The sequence below is a fragment of the Macrobrachium nipponense genome, chromosome 13 (genome assembly GCF_015104395.2).
Source record: "Macrobrachium nipponense isolate FS-2020 chromosome 13, ASM1510439v2, whole genome shotgun sequence".
NCBI classification, from domain to species: domain Eukaryota; kingdom Metazoa; phylum Arthropoda; class Malacostraca; order Decapoda; family Palaemonidae; genus Macrobrachium; species Macrobrachium nipponense.
Window position 1 is genome coordinate 27,668,888 of NC_087206.1, and position 17,045 is coordinate 27,685,932.

The window sequence follows — 17,045 nt, forward strand, 5'->3', positions numbered from 1 at the left end:
TGCTGTCCGTATATGTCCCGTGTATTTTTGCCATCATTAGGTCACCCCCTGTAGGAGGGGTTTTGTGCCGTCAGTGCACCGTAGGCATTACTTAAGTTAAGGTTTTTTGCAGCGTTCTTTCGGTCCCTTGCTGCAACCCCTTTATTTCCTTATACTCTGCCTCCGCTTATTTTCTCTCTCTTCCTGCTTGTTTTTATAAAGCAACTGCGAGGTTTTCCTTTTGTTATACCGTTCAAACCTTTTCACTCTCACTTTCCCTTTCAGCGGTGGATGACCTCATATGTCCCAGTGCTTGGACTTAGGCCTATATTTTTTTTATTCCATTCCATTCCAGCATTAGGTTATTGCCTCAAATAGAGGCTGGCTCAAAAAACAAAAAAAGGTGGTTACTTCCGTATTCACCCTGTACGCTGAATGAACCTCATGTGCAGAAAACATCCACCACATTAACAGCTTCACTCACATAAACACACACACACACACACACACACACACACACACACACACACTCACACTCTAAAGTTGCATCAGCAACACATCGAACACACTTTCACAATCTCCACCTTTCACTTTAGTTTTAACCTCCGTAGTTGGTGCACTATTGTCACTACCAAAGAGTTTGCAGTGGGGCTTTTTTTTTAAAATTTTACTGAACTCTATTTCCTCTTGCTCTCTTCCATCTTGTTGTCCAGCGTACTTAATCTCATGTATTTCTGAATCTCATTCATCTTGGTTTCCAGCCACTCCCTCTTTTCACAATCTTGAACGTTGAATACTGAAACTGCTCCTGTGCCGGGGTTTATAACCTAAATTTCATACGTTCGTTCTGTCTTTTAATGTAATATCTCAGTTTCTGGACGTTAAGACCCTTCCTTTCCAAAACCTTTCGCACCGTGTTACAAACATTCCTTTCTACTTGTGAATACATTTTTCGCCAATCTATCGCCCCCCATTCTTTCCACTTGATCAAACAGTCTCAAAATACTCATCTTTCCACCCTTTTTAACATTTTTACCATTTTCCATAAGCCACCATATTTCTCACCGCATTAAATTTAATAACGTTGCTAACCGCAAAACAGCTCATATCAACAAATGTCAGTTTCATTCACTGACATTCATCATACACACTTCACTTTAATAGAAATGAATCAGCAGTCGATTCGTACAAACCAATCTAGGCTTCCATAGTCACTCTAGCTCTCTTTCCAATTCCTTGGAAAAGCCAGCTACCTTGCTGGCTTCAACTATTCTGAAGCTCGCCACTTCTCTAATTATACCATTATTTGTTATATTTAATCCCCAATACCAGTAACATCAACCGCGTTTATTCTGTCCCTATCCGTATTATTAATCATTGCTGTGGTTTCCTAATTTTCATTTTCCCTCATCTCATTAATTTTGCTCACATATACTATACTTTCAGCTTCCTCCTTTTGGCATCGTGTTGTAACTTCCTCACTAGTTTCTGCATTTTCTCCTCCCATTTCACTCCATTCATCTCTCCAGAAACTTGTCACAGTTATGAAGATACAATACACAGTTTTTTCTGACTCACTTTTGGAAGTTCATTGGACATTACCAGTAATACTGTCATGAGTTTGCCATTTAGCTTATGCATCGTTTAATAGCCCATGTAAACATCACATGAGTGGGAGTAGTTATATCACTGATTTCCTGAGTCATGTTGCGAAAGAAATCATCTTGGTGAGATTTTTTTGTCTCCGTTAGGGCAATGTATTATTCTGGCAAATTATGTTATGCTTTTTATTCCGTAGTGGTCTTGGTATCATTTGGTGGTATTCATTAATTCAATTAGTTTTCAAACGTATCTGTTTGTATAACCTGTGAAATTTGTAATTAGTGTTAATATATTAGTATATGTTTCTAGCACATTTTTAAAAACTGCACGTTCTTTTGGATTTTCAGCAAGCGTGTGTGCGAGCGTTTATTAACATTAGATAACCATAGTACAAAAATTCTCCTTTGATAAATTACTCATCGGGGAAACCAGCTGATAAGGCATCAAGTCACTTGGGTGCAATTGGACTTGATCAGCCGAGCTCCACTTCGTCTAACTCTGGGCTGTTCCTGTAAACTATGTCAATTAATGCCCTGAGGCTAAATTCCTTGTCGAGGTTTTGATTACTTGGCTCTTAGTTACAAGGGCTGAGTTATGCGGTAACTGCAGAAAACGCCCCTTCCCCTAACTCTCCTCTCCACCCTCCCCCTCCCCCATTACCAGACATGGGTAATTGGCCTTAATTTATCGATTCTCGTGACATTTGTTATGGGAATTTTGTCATTGTGTGCCATGTCTGATGTTGATTCTCAAGCGTTTGTTATTGTTTCTTGTTTTAAGTACTGATTCTCGGGAAGTTATTATCATTTACTATTCTAAATATTGGTTATCGGGGAATTTGTGATTGTTTGGATTGTCAAATATTGATTTCGGGGAAGTTTGTTATTGTCATCCTGAGAAATATTGGTTTTAAGGAAGTTTTGTTATTGTTTATCATATGAAATATTTATTCTCTGGAAAATGTTTGATTTTTCGCTTGTCAGACATCAGCATTGGGGACATTCGTTGCCATTTGTAGTGTCAGGTGTGGATTGTTGATAATTTTGTTAATCTTAATCATGTCAAATTTTGTTTCTCTGGAATTCGGTCCTTTTCAGCCATGGAAATTATTGAACCTCATGAAGTTTATTATTTAGCACCTAAAATATAGCTTCTCGGATAGTTTGGTTTTGATTTTGGTTGTTGATTAGGAATTCAAATGTTGATTACTGTGCCAAGCTTTTTTTCCCCCCGTGCGGGGTGGATGGAGGGGGGGACGTTAGTATCGTCAGTTCACCTCACGTGATGCACTGTAGACTTTACTTAAGGTTCTTTGCAGTGTCCCTTCGGCTGCTAGCTGCAACCCCTTTCATTCCTTTACTGTACCTCCGTTCATATTCTCATTCTTCCATTTGAATTTCCACCCTCTCCTAACACTCATGTCATTGTGCAACTGCGAGGTTTTTCTCATGTTACACCTTTGAGAACTTCTTACTGTCAATTTCCCGTGTAGCGCCGAATGACCTCATAGGTCCCAGCGCTTGGCCTTTGTCCTCAATTCTATATTCCTTCCTTCCAAGCGTTGCTTTGTTAATGTTATGGTAATACTAATCAACGTACATTTAGCCAAATTATTTTTTGAAAAATAAAAAAATTATGGCTGGTTAAGCTACTTCATTTATACTTTGAAACTACTTCGTTCTTATATTTTACATTTCCGTTCCCTGCTCTTATTAGATATTTAGGGTAATTTGACTATATTACTTCAGTCTCTACGTGACCTTAAATATTGAATTTGGTGTTCAGTATAAGGATTTTAAAAGGCTCAAATGTAATATTTATGAGCTGTAATTGGGCTATACTTTTGATTGGCTTTTTTTTAATATATATATATATATATATATATTTATATATATATATATATATATATATATTATATAAATATATGTGTGTGTGTTTATGTGTTTGTGTTATGAAGGTATTAGATATTCTCTCTCTCTCTCTCTCTCTCTCTCTCTCTCTCTCTCCTTTTTAGGAGGGGTATTTACATAACCACTCAATGATATGTAGATTGCCTTCACAGAATAAAATTAAATAGAACTTCAGACACTCTTAATTGGGGCCTCTCTTTATAGTCCGAGGGTCTATCTAGCACCATCTAGAAAAGCTACTGTTTTATATGAAGACCCTTTTTTGTGTTTCTTTCCTTTTTGTGTGCGTAGTGCTCATGTATTTTCTTCTTAAATGGTTTTATATCCGAAAGGTGCTTTGCATTTTGTTGCTCTAGTATTATTATTATTATTATTATTATTATTATTATTATTATTATTGTTGTTGTTGTTGTTGTTGTTGTGAAAATCATAAACCGAGGAAGTACTGATACTGCGTTCGCCAGTAGTTATTGCAAGATAAGGGAAGTGAAGTTACAATTACGTTTGGGGATGCCAAGGTCGAGTGTTTGAGGCCGACGTCAAGTTGGATGAAGTGGGAATCGACTGAGCCAAACTTCAGTCGTTGCTGAATTATCAGTTACATCACAGCAATTAGGAACTTTGTAATCGTTAGGAAATCATGCTTCCACTACCTGGAGCGAAATTTATAGAGACTTGCGTATATAATTATGTCAATATTACTAACTTTTATGAATATATGCATACTCGTATTTTTTCGGATTACAAATAATCACAGACACACACCTGTATATATACATATACATACATATACATATATATATATATATATATATATATGTATATGTATATATACGTATACATACAAATGAATAAATGAGATTTTAGTATATATTAGTTATTTTTGTAATATAATGGGATTTCTCCTAGCAGGGATTGGCTCAAGAAAATGGTAAATAACGGTGAGTCGTGGATGAGCCTTTATGCAGATAATTTCCACAACATTAGCTGCTTCTGACACCCACAGTGAAAAGTTATCAGAATGGATGCACCTCTACTCATATATTGTGCCTTTTGCCTCTTCCTAGCACTTATCTATTCCACATACCTTTCACCAACCTCTTTTTCAGCGCTCTTTCCATGAGACCCGATCACGTCAAATCTTCCTGATACGTCCTTTCACCTAATCTTTTCACTCGAGCTATGTATCATATGGTTCATTTACTACCCAATGAAATCATCCATATAGCTTCATTTTTCTTTTTCCATTCGTATTCATCATCCATGATTTACTTCCACGAAGTAGAATTAGCTCAACAATCCCTTCATGCATTCCAAACTTTGAACACTTGGGCACTCAGTGTCTATCCAATCTTTTGCATTTGCTCTCTCTCTCTCTCTCTCTCTCTCTTCTCTCGTCTCTCCTCATCTCTCTCTCATCTCTCTCTCTCTCACTATATACATATATATGTATACAGATATATATAATGTGTGTGTGTAGAGATAGAGAGGAAATTCTCTGGAAGCTGCTGTCGGTTTAAATTAATATTAATGTTTTGAATTCTAAACTGAACATTAATGTTATTGTTAATGAAGTGATGCAACCTAAGACTTTTGCATGAAATGTTTTTTGTTAGTAATTTCTGCAGTCAGAGAAATTGGAATTTTTTTCGCCTCCTAAATCCCACTATTGTGAGAGCGCGTAGGTAATCATTAAGAGAGAGAGAGAGAGAGAGAGAGAGAGAGAGAGAGAGAGAGAGAGAGGCTGACTTCCTGAAACTAGTGTTTTTTTCTTTTTCTTTAAGTGGCAGGTAGCTTGAAGTCTCCCTTTTCCGGCAGCAGAAACTTAATTTTTGTAAAGTATGTCCTTTTCAGTCTCGGTCGTGGTTATTTTCTGAAGAGGTCATCGCTACGATTTCTTTATTTATATGTCTTTGTGTGATTCACATATGTCTATATATATATATATATATATATATATATATATATAGTTTATATATATGTATATGTATATATACATATATATATATATATATATACATAAATATATATATATATATATATATATATATATCATATATATATATATATATATATATATATATATATATATATACATATATATATATATATATATCATATATATATATATATATATATGTATATATACATATACATACATACATACATATATATATATATATATATATATATATAGTATATATATATATATATATATAAATTTCCTTTAATATTCAATCGCTCTACTCAGAATTAATATTCACATATGTTAATCGAAGAGAATTTTTTTTTAGTTAATAATAAGTTCACCGTCCCATGGGCTCGAACCACGGAACAAGAACTCAGGACTGCAGTGACGCGCCCCTATGGGACGGAGAACTTATTATCAACTAAAAAATATATGAAAATATATTAATTCCGTTGTAGAGCGAATTGGATATTCAAGACCATTTTCGAAAGACATGTCCAAGCCATCTTCATTTATCCTTCATCATTATCTCATCGACTTGTGAAACTTCTCTAATTTCCCTTATGGAATCATTTTCTAACTCTGACCTGTCATCTAACTCCTAATATTCTTCTTGATACTTTGTTGTCAGATCGGCACAATATTTTAGATGCAGGTTCACTGGCATACTGTGATTCTTGTCCATATATCGATGCAGATCGTGGTAGACGTATTTTCGTATGCGATTTCAGTGTATTTGATATCCAAATTCTAATTCAGCCAGCCCATTCTTTCATTTGTGTATTTCAGTCTTTCACTAAATGTCAGCTCATGAGAAACCTGTATCCGATGTCGTTGTCCCTTTATTTGTGAGGTGACTTTATGAATCCTTTCTCCACGCAATATTTATTCCCCTTGTGCACTCCATATCCTCAATACGTTTTCTCTTTGATGTATTTAGAGTTGTGTATCTTCTGTCATTTAAAGAAACACTGTAATTCTTGAGGTTTTTGGTGATGGTTATATATCATATATATATATATATATAATATATATATATAATGTGTGTGTGTGTGTGTGTGTGTGGTGTGTGTGTGTGTGTGTAGTGTTTTATATATGTGTGTGTAAATATAAATACATTGTTGTATGTTCAAGCTTGTTTAATTCATATTCATATATGCAATGCTAAATACGGTCATGCCTACTTGATGGAGCACTCCTACGTCTCTCTGTTGGCAGTGCCATTCACATTTGGGTATGCGTCCTTTCCCATTATGCATTATTGTCTTTATTTTCTCATATATCCATGGTTTTCATCTTGTTCATAATAAAAGAGCATTGTTTTGAGACCGCCTCTTTCGTGTTTTGAGAAGGTCGCTTTCACGTGATAAATAGATCGCTTTTGTTTGACTGCACTTCCCCTTCCACCCCCCTCCCCCGACGATACCTAACCATCCTCCTGCCCTCTCCTACTTTCCATATCTTCTCGTGTATTTTGCACGGAACATGACACCTTCAGTGGCATTTGGCCAGTTGACCGGAGTCAGTCAGGTTGGATTTTGTTAGATTTGTTGTACTGTGAAATTGTTTTTAGGTGTTTTAATTTCAAGAAACACACACACACACACAGATAGAGAGAGAGAGAGAGAGAGAGAGAGAGAGAGAGAGAGAGAGAGAGTAAACCGGAGTCAGTTGGGTTGGATTTTGTTAGATTTGCTGTACTGTGAAATTGTTTTCAATTGTTTTCTTCTCAAGAAACAGAGAGAGAGAGAGAGAGAGAGAGAGAGAGGACGCCATTATGGAAAAACACATTTGCATTAAACAATACAGGTGGCCCCGTGTCTGTCTCAATTTGTTGGCAACATCGGCAAAATTCCCCTAACATTTTGGGAGAGGCTGTCTGACCCAATATAACATTGAGCATCTCTTGGTCACTAAAAGGGAGTTTTCTAGATAAAACCTTCAGGAAAATTCTTTTTTGAAAAAAAATTGGTTTGCGTTTCATATTTTTTTTCATATAAATTCTAGCTGCCTCTTACAAATGAATAATCTCCCTCTACGTAATCCACTTATGAGGTTAACTGAGACAGTGGATTTTTCAGGAAACCAACCTTGCTCCCTCCACCGTGGGATATATATATATATATATATATATATATATATATATATATATATATATATATATATATAAATGTTATAATATATCTATCTATATATATATATATCTATATATATATATAGTATATATATATATATACATATATATATATATATCGATATATATATAGATATATATATATATATATATATATATATATATATATATATATATATATATATATACCTATATATAGATATATATATATATATATAATTATATATATATCTATCTCTGTGTGTGTGTGTATCTATTTATATATATATATATATATATATATATATATATATCTATATATATAAAAGACATCTCTAGCAGGTGAGGCGAGCTTTGTCACCACCAAGGACATGACATCAAAAGTTATGTTTCCAGTTTTTATTATTATTATTATTATTATTGTACGCTGGAAACAGACCTTCTTTCTTTCAAACAAGTTTTATTGAAAATAATGGCAGAATTCACAGAATTGATTTTGTACAATATTCTTTCAATTCTCCTTATGATTTTTCTTTCTGGCACGCTGGTATTATAAAGCAGCTGTCCAATGTTCATCGTGCTGTAGGTCGTCAACGGAAATTTCGGGCGGGCTGGTGTTATCAAAAGCAAAACTGGTTATCAGGGACAGGCTGGGGTGGGGTCGTCAACAGGTATACAGGTGGGTTTCGTAGATCGGGAACAGGCCGTAGTCGTCAGGGGTCTATCCGGTATTTCTTGTTATTTCTTCTTTTCTGGTTTTCAAGGCGTCTACATGTTTCGGCACCTCGTTTGGCCATCTTCGGGACGGGATCGCTGAGTGCAATGGTCTGTGTCAGATGTATTACGCTATTTATTGCATTCGGTTGGCTTGAAGAAACGGGTACCTCACTTTTCATTGGCAATACCTGTGACGTCACGAGCGATGTCATCAGGGGGCCCGTTGCTGGTTGGCTGTCCTCTTCGTGGGCGGAGCCTCATCCTTATTGGTGATGGTGGAGGTCCCCTCGAAGGGCGTGCTACCAGGTCGTCCTCAGGCGAGAGCTTGAGCTGCGATCACCCTCATGGGGTTTACTAGGACGTCCTCAGGATGAGAGCTAATGCTTCTATCATCCTCAGGATCCCTCTGGTGCGATGGTCGTTGTGGGGCGGTGTCTGCTGCTCTCCTGACGGCGGTGGGGAGGAGGAAGGTCTCCTGTGTGATGTTTAAACTGGGCTTCTCCCTCCCGATGTGCAGCGCTTCTAAGATTCGCAAACGACGTAGATCGGGTGCCTGGTCGACATTAAACGCAAAGCCAATAGAATCATAGAAACTGTCAACGCAGCCACTAACGCCTTACACCTCTCTAGTATTTCTGGAGATTACAACCTCGGGTACATCTACGGTAATGTGAAAACTCACAACCATGGAAACCCTTTAAGACCCATCATTAGCCATATACCAGCACCCACATACCACCTTGCTAAACAACTAAATACTATTCTCACCCCCTACATCCCCAGCACACATAGTTTGAAGTCGTCTGCGGAGTTTCTGCAAGCCTTAAGATCCGCGCCCCCTGGAGGCAGTATTGCATTGATGGATGTAGAGTCGTTGTTTACTAACGTTCCTGTAGATGAAACCATCGAAATGATCCTTGAACGTGTCTACAGAGACCCATCCACCGACCCGCTGAATATCCCCGAACACGCCCTTCGCTCTCTGCTGGAAATATGCACCAAGAAGGCTCCCTTCATTAACCACCATGGCCATATGTACTTACAAATCGATGGTTGTAGCGATGGATCCCCCTCGGGCTCCTGTTTGCGAACTTTTACATGGGCATGGTGGAGGAGCGTGTCTTTAGAAGCATTAGGAAGCCATCTATATACGTAAGATATATAGATGACACTTTCATCCAAGCAGGAACGAGGAAGGAGATCGAGGAAATACGTCAAGCCTTCCACACCAACAGCCGTTTACGATTTACCATCGAATATAGCCGTGATGGCCGTCTCTTCCCTTCTGGACGTCCTGGTTGAACAGAAGGAGGGATGCGTTCGCTACAAGGGTTTACACGAAGCCCACGAACCTGGGAATGTGTCTGAACGGCGAGAGTGAATGCCCTGAACGCTATAAGGACACCACCATCAGCGCCTACGTCAGGAGAGCTCTTTCCCATTGTTCAACATGGGCGAGACACCAATAAGGAGATGGAACGTGCAGCCCAGGTCCTAGTAAACAACGGACACACCAACCGAAGCATCCAGAACGTCTTCAGGAAGAGCATGGAAGAATGGTACCTACAGGAACCCCACCCAGACCCCCAGCAGAAAATTAATTTTTTCTATAAGGGCACCTTCCATCGGCGGTATAGAAGACGAGCGAGCCCTACGGGAAAATAATCAGAATCACGTTTCTCCGACCGCACCAACGAAACAGCAGATCAACTTGATCATATTTTATACAAGTAAAAAAACACCCCCAATGCTAGTCTTATTATGAAAAATAACCCCGCACCGTTGCAGGATCCCTTGAAGAGGACGAACGTCATTTACAGATACATGTGCCCAATCCGAGGATGCTCGGAACTTACATCGGGATGACGTCAATGCGCCTCTCCAGAGGATCTCCTGTCACGCGCAGGAAGGGAGCGGTATTTATTTAATCATGCAAGGACTGCCCATAATAAAATAATCCGACGCAGCGACATCGTCGGTAACTTCGAGGTTATCGACCAGGCACCCGATCTACGTCGTTTGCGAATCTTAGAAGCGCTGCACATCGGGAGGGAGAAGCCCAGTTTAAACATCACACAGGAGACCTTCCTCCTCCCCCCACCGCCGTCAGGAGAGCAGCAGACACCGCCCCACAACGACCATCGCACCAGAGGGATCCTGAGATGATAGAAGCATTAGCTCTCATTCCTGAGGACGTCCCTAGTAACCCTGAGGGTGATCGCAGCTCAAGCTCTCGCCCTGAGGACGACCTGGTAGCACGCCCTTCGAGGGGACCTCCACCATCACCAATAAGGATGAGGCTCCGCCCACGAAGAGGACAGCCAACCAGCAACGGGCCCCTGATGACATCGCTCGTGACGTCCACAGGTATTGCCCAATGAAAAGTGAGGTACCCGTTTTCTTCAAGCCAACCGAATGCAATAAATAGCGTGAATATATCTGACACAGACCATTGCACTCAGCGATCCCGTCCGAAGATGGCCAAACGAGGTGGCCGAAACATGTAGACGCCTTGAAAACAGAAAAGAAGAAATAACAAGAAATACCGGATAGACCCCTGACGACTACGGCCTGTTCCCGATCTACGAAACCCACTGTATACCTGTTGACGACCCCAGCCTGTCCCTGATAACCAGTTTGCTTTTGATAACACCAGCCCGCCCGAAATTTCCGTTGACGACCTACAGCACGATGAACATTGGACAGCTGCTTTATAATTACCAGCGTGCAGAAAGAAAAATCATAAGGAGAATTGAAAGAATATTGTACAAAATCAATTCTGTGATTCTGCCATTATTTTTCAATAAAATATTATTATTTTATTATTATTATTATTATTATTATTATTATTATTATTATTATTAATGAATGAAATAATAGCCCATCATATTCGTATCTGAACTTCAGCGGATATCTTCAGTATTTCTGATATTTAAGATTTTTTTCCCTTTTATCTTATACGGTTTTATTTACAAAGGTAGTTAGTGTTCTCTTTGCGTTATGAAAGAATTCTGAATATTTTTTCTGATTTGGGCAGTTTTCTTTGTTATATATCCTCTATGGATATTTAATTTTGTTTTAATATAACCTCGAAGTAATACGAATTCCATTTTTGTATATTTTGATTTTTTTCAGGTTTAATGAATGTTTAATTCTTTTCTCCATTCTTGAGATTTCATAGGTTACCCATTTTTCTGGCTCTTATCAATTTATCTGTGATTATGTTTTTCAATGCTTTTTTTTCTATTTTTTATTTGTGTCATCTGAAAAATCACCATCGCCCAGCCTCCTACTCGCTAATAACCTTTTGCTGAGGCAAACCCATTTGACGTTTTCCTTCTCTCCCGATCCATTTCGGTGCTCTCTTCTCACCCCCCTCACGCCACTCACCCACTATCTCCCTCTTTCCTCCCCCGACTCTCCACTCTCCCTCCTTCCCCAGTTGGGGAATGTCATCAGCATAAATTTCAAGTGGGTGTCGCGCCGTTGAATTTCAAACAACTGCATTGCTTTTCTCGCCGCCGGAGGAGAATCGCGCGTTTATACATGAACACGAGGATTTTTCCCAAAAATGCCGGGAAAGAACATTGCGCAAAGACATCGAAAGGGGATGAGGCGAAGAGAGAGAGAGAGAGACCCCGGAAAAGAGACGAGAGAGAGAGATGAGAGAGAAGAGGAGAGAGAGAGAGTGAGAGAGAGATGTAATAGCAGGGGCAGATAAGGAAGGAAACAGTAGTAAGAGGCGGGGGTAGTAAGAGACTTGGAGGCGAAAAGAAGGGAAAAATGGAATTAGAAAGGGAAGTAGGGTTGATCAGGAAGGGATTGGTCAGAGGCAGAGATAAGAAAGAAGGTAGGAGATGAGGGGCAATAAAAGAAAGAATAGAGGTTGTCTTTTTGAGTATCCAGGAGGAGGAGGAGGAGGAGGAGAGAGAGAGAGAGAGAGAGAGAGAGAGATTGAAGAAGAAAAGCCAGGAGTAACTGTAAAAGGATTAAGGAGTAATTGTAAAAGGATTAACAAGAAAAACGAAATGATAGAATTGAAGTCTGTGTGTGTGTGCGTAGTAAATGAGGAACTGGTAATAGGTGAGGACTAAACAGAGGGTAAAAAGGAGAATTGCAAAGAGAGAGAGAGAGAGAGAGAGAGAGAGAAGGAGGGACATATGTATTTAGTTCATGTACTATTTAATACACTCCTGCGAGGCATGAGGGGGAGTTACATCGTCAATGCCTCGCGTAACTTGGGGGCTTAAATGGCATAGCAATACCAATGTATTCCAGCCCGATCATTCTTTTGAGGTTCCCTCCAGTGGCTCCGAGGCTCGATGATTCAAATGCTGTACCGAGGCGGAAGAATAGAGGGCGATGCGTTTCCCAAGCAACAACCAGAATGCGTTTTTTTTTAGTCTCCGGTTTTTCATTCAAACTTTGTGTTTGGAATCGGTTTTTTCCCGTTTTTTTATGTTGTTCAGTCAAATTGTGGATTTTGGTTTGCAGTCTCTTTCTGAACTCTGTTTCGTATTCATTTTTTTTTAATCAAACTGTGTATTCTGATACAAAATTCTGATTCGGTTTCATATTCGAAAGGGATAAGAAAGGCTGCGATCTGTAGGGAGATGAGCTCAGACAGCGATTTAGGATCAGATGAATATAGATCGTGTTACAAAAGCTGCTCGAAGGAAAGAGGACGAGGGGTGGGGTGGGACTGAGGGGCGAGATCTCCTGAGTAGGGAGAGAAAAAGAGATTTTAGTCAATTTATCCACCGATGATGCAAAGGCAGAAGCTCAGACAGTGAAACACGGAAATCTGCTTATTGACAAATCGCATGACGTCTTACATACGCATTACACATTTGATGAAAGATTTTAATTCAGTTCAAAACTATCAAGAATAGCTTATTTACAAGGTGTAAATAAGCTCAGCACTGGTGTCCTGACAATTTGCGGCCAATGATAATCCTTTGAATTACATCTCTGAGTTTTGTGGTACAGAAAACTGGCCGGAAGATGTAGTCTGCAAATTACAGATCTGTTACACGCACACACACATATATATATATATATATATATATATATATATATATATATATATATATATATATATATATATATATATATATATATATATATATATATATAGTATGTATGCAATGGCAGATTGCAAGTAAGCAAAAGTAAAAAATTTTCTAATTTTCTTATTGCTTTTCATGTTAATATTGTTGCCTTTATTTTTTTCCTCAGAATTACTAGTAACTTCTGCAGTGTGGCCATAACATTAATTCATCTCTAATAATACTAGTGTTTTTCTTGTCCTTAATTCTTGTTTAATTTTAAAGAGATTGAAGTCATTAAACGCTATTTAGGTACTCATTTCCCTGTTGAATAGTTCGTAGTCTTAATTGAATATTCCATGTTTTCCACAGGGCCTTCACTCCCCAGCTGGTCAGCTTCTACCAGCACGTGAAGGAGAACACCAAACACCAGCTGGAGATCGTCTTGGTCAGCAGCGACCACGATGAGGAGGCCTTCAATCACTACTTCGGGGACATGCCCTGGTTGGCACTGCCCTTCTCCGACACCAAGAGAAAGGTAAGGCACAGGGGCTTTCGTAACTGCATGGATCAGGGTGTGATGATATGGTAGGTAGGAGGGCAGTTATTTAAGAGGCTGGTCGAGCAAATTCAATTGGTGATATATATATATATATATATATATATATATATATATATATATATATATATATATATATTATATCTATAATATATATATATATATATAGTAAGGGGGAATGTACAGACTTATCATTTTTAACTTCTCTGGAGACTGAGAGTTCAGGCGACAATCTAAGCATGCTGATGACTCTTTTTTGGGTGGTATGATGTTAAAGTTCCTTGCCTAAGCATATCAGTGCCATGATAGCTTGTTCAAGGTGCCTTTGAAAACTGGCTGCAACCAGTTACCGAAGATTGTGAATTCATGTGTATGTGTGCGCCTATTCTGTTCATAATGGCATCTTTAGCCAAAACTATGGGGAGACTTATGGAGAGGTCTGTGCGAGAAAGGCAGAGCCATGATGGCTTATGCCGAAGAGTTTCCTTTTGAAAGTTGTGATGTTCCAAGCTGTAATGGGTAAGAGTCAATGTGCTTTAGCCAAAGTTGTGGCTTAGTTGTCTGTTTTGATATTTTGTAAAGATGTTCTTTTTCCATTTAATCTTTTGACTTTGTCTTTACAATTGTGTGTGCTCACTAGTGTGTTCTCCTGTCTTTTAAACAGGTGGATCTAGTGGAGGGGACTAAGTGTCCTAGTGGAGGGGACTAAGTGTCCTAGTGGAGGAGACTAAGTGTCCTAGTGGAGGGAACTATAATATTTTGGAGAAGAGATAATTGGTGTTTGACTATTACTGATTAAGACTATTGTTTACCGGGGGTTATCTGAGTTAATTGATCTATGAGTTATCATTCTATTAATTATCCTGTGAGAAACCTGAATTATTCAATTAGTACTTTGCTTTGAATAAACGTATATTTTTGTAGCTCCGACTCTGACTTGATGACCTGATGGAATGGAGAGAGAGAGAGAGAGAGAGAGAGAGAGAGAGAGAGCGAGAGAGGGCTATTGCCAGTGATTGCCTTGAGAGAGAGAGAGAAAGAGAGAGAGAGAGGAGGGACAGTGTTACCAGTTCGCCTTCCACTATGGCTAAACGCTTACCAAATATGAAAATAGCGGGGGCGACGCTCCCGTTGTTAATATATATATATACATGCATCTCAGATCAAATCAGTTTTATCTGCTTTGGTGATAAGGCAGAGGAAGTGATCACGACAGGATGGGTGTTTACTGAGATTTCTGGTTAAGACTATGATTTGCTTATAAATATGTTTATACAGCGACAAAAACAGATACACATACATTATATTATATATATATATATATATATATATATATATATAATATTATATATATATATGTGTGTGTGTGTTTGTGTTTATTTATGTATGTAAGTATATATACGTATTTAGAAGCAAATCATGATCACTTTTCTCCACCTTATCATTAGAGCCGATAAAACTGATTTGAACTGAGATAAATGAGAATTTTTATTGCTGTGCATAAGTGAGATTGCTCTCTTGACTTTTGGACCCTATGGATCATAATAGCTTGCACCTCAACGGAAATATGTGTAGCGCAGTTTTTACAAGGCTTTTATTCCAATTTGTTTTTTAATTCAACGGTACCATCTATTTTCAGCCTCATAGTGGGGCTCAGTGAGGGAGGTATTGGTAAGGGCTACCGGGGACAAGTTATGTTATCTGATCACGTTATCACCCGGTTTCAATTCGCAGTACGTTTCACCAGGCCTCCATCGCTAAATGTCGTGGCAAGTTAATTTGTCATGCCTAACATATCTATATATTCCCTACCCAGCTCCCTCTGGCAATCGCATGCTAGCTGGTTGCCATATAGGACTGTGCTCTGATTTTCTCTTTTGCAGTAGACAGGTTGTCGGTGTTTTCATGCTCTCAAGAGTGTCATTTTTATTCTGTACTGATAACTTTGTCACCTAGGTGAGCGGAAAGCTCGAATGAGCTCCTGCGATCAAAAACCTTTTTGGCTTATTTACGAATATTTGTGTGTCATTTTTCACATTTTCGACTTCTCCAGAAGAACTGAATCAGTTTCAACCAAACTTGGCTCTAGGTATCCTTTTGTAAAAGGGATGCAAGTGTATTCAAATGTTGAGTCTGGGGTGCCACGGGAGATGGGGGGAGGGGGAGAGAGGGAGAGCAGGATACAATTTAGTCTGTGAAAATGGCGTATGGTAATTTAAAAATGTACTCCAAGACTACTGATCCATAAAGACCAGATTTACGTGAAAGCGTCTTTCTGGAATCCAGGTTCAAGTTGGTTCAATACATGGTTCCCTTGGGCCAAGTAGGACTTTGCAAGTGTCAAATTTTTGCATAGCGAATGTATAAGAAAACTTTACAAATCTATTTCTCAAGGACAGCAGGGCTACAATTTATTATATTATTGTAAAAAAAAAATCTTCGTGTAGTGTTTATTTAAGTCTGTTCAGTTCAGGGCCTAAGGCGCGCAAGTGAGACCACAGTAGATTCTACATGGGAATGTGAAGGAAATATCTTAATCTTGGACGTACTAGTGAGCAAGTGGCTCAAGTGAGCACAGTGGCCCTAAGACCACCAGTTTGTTAGTTGTGTTCATTCCATTTTGCTAGTTTTATGCATTCCTTTTTATTATTTATATGTACTCCTTTTTTGTTATTTGTGTTCATTCCATTTTGTTAGTCGTAATCATTACTTTTAACCGTAGATTAAATTTTAATTGGAATAATTTTTTTATTAAGTTTTTATAATATTTTTTGTATTGATTACTTGAGGCAGTGAAGGCTTTTCATCGTTGAGATTATTTTTGGCTTTCGCAAGTTCTATAAATATAGCGGATATTAGGCCATTTATTTATGGTTTTGGAGGCTGAAGAGGTTACAAATCACACAAGTCATGTCAGAAGGAACAGATGGCGTTAATTATATATTTGTCTGACGATGATATTTGTGACGGCGGTTAATGCACGAAGGTTTTTTTTGGGGTGGGGTGGGGGTATTGGACTGTATTAGCCCACTTTAAAATCCACCTTCGACGATAACCAGTTCGACGTCGGTCACTCGTAGACGTTGGGTGAGCATCTCAAGTGGTGGACAAAAGACTTGCAAGATGAAATTGTGCGAGAGCGAAGAAT

At 38.6% G+C, this 17,045-nt stretch overlaps 1 protein-coding gene across 2 annotated transcripts in view; it reads left to right on the top strand.

Moving 5' to 3' along the window:
* Positions 1-17,045, top strand: part of LOC135225705 (nucleoredoxin-like) — a 470,296-nt gene that overhangs the window by 22,402 nt on the left and 430,849 nt on the right. For both annotated transcript variants that reach the window (XM_064265068.1, XM_064265069.1), the window contains exon 3: positions 13,711-13,876. In XM_064265068.1, the coding sequence (XP_064121138.1) occupies positions 13,711-13,876 (166 nt within the window). The remainder of the gene's footprint in view (positions 1-13,710; positions 13,877-17,045) is intronic.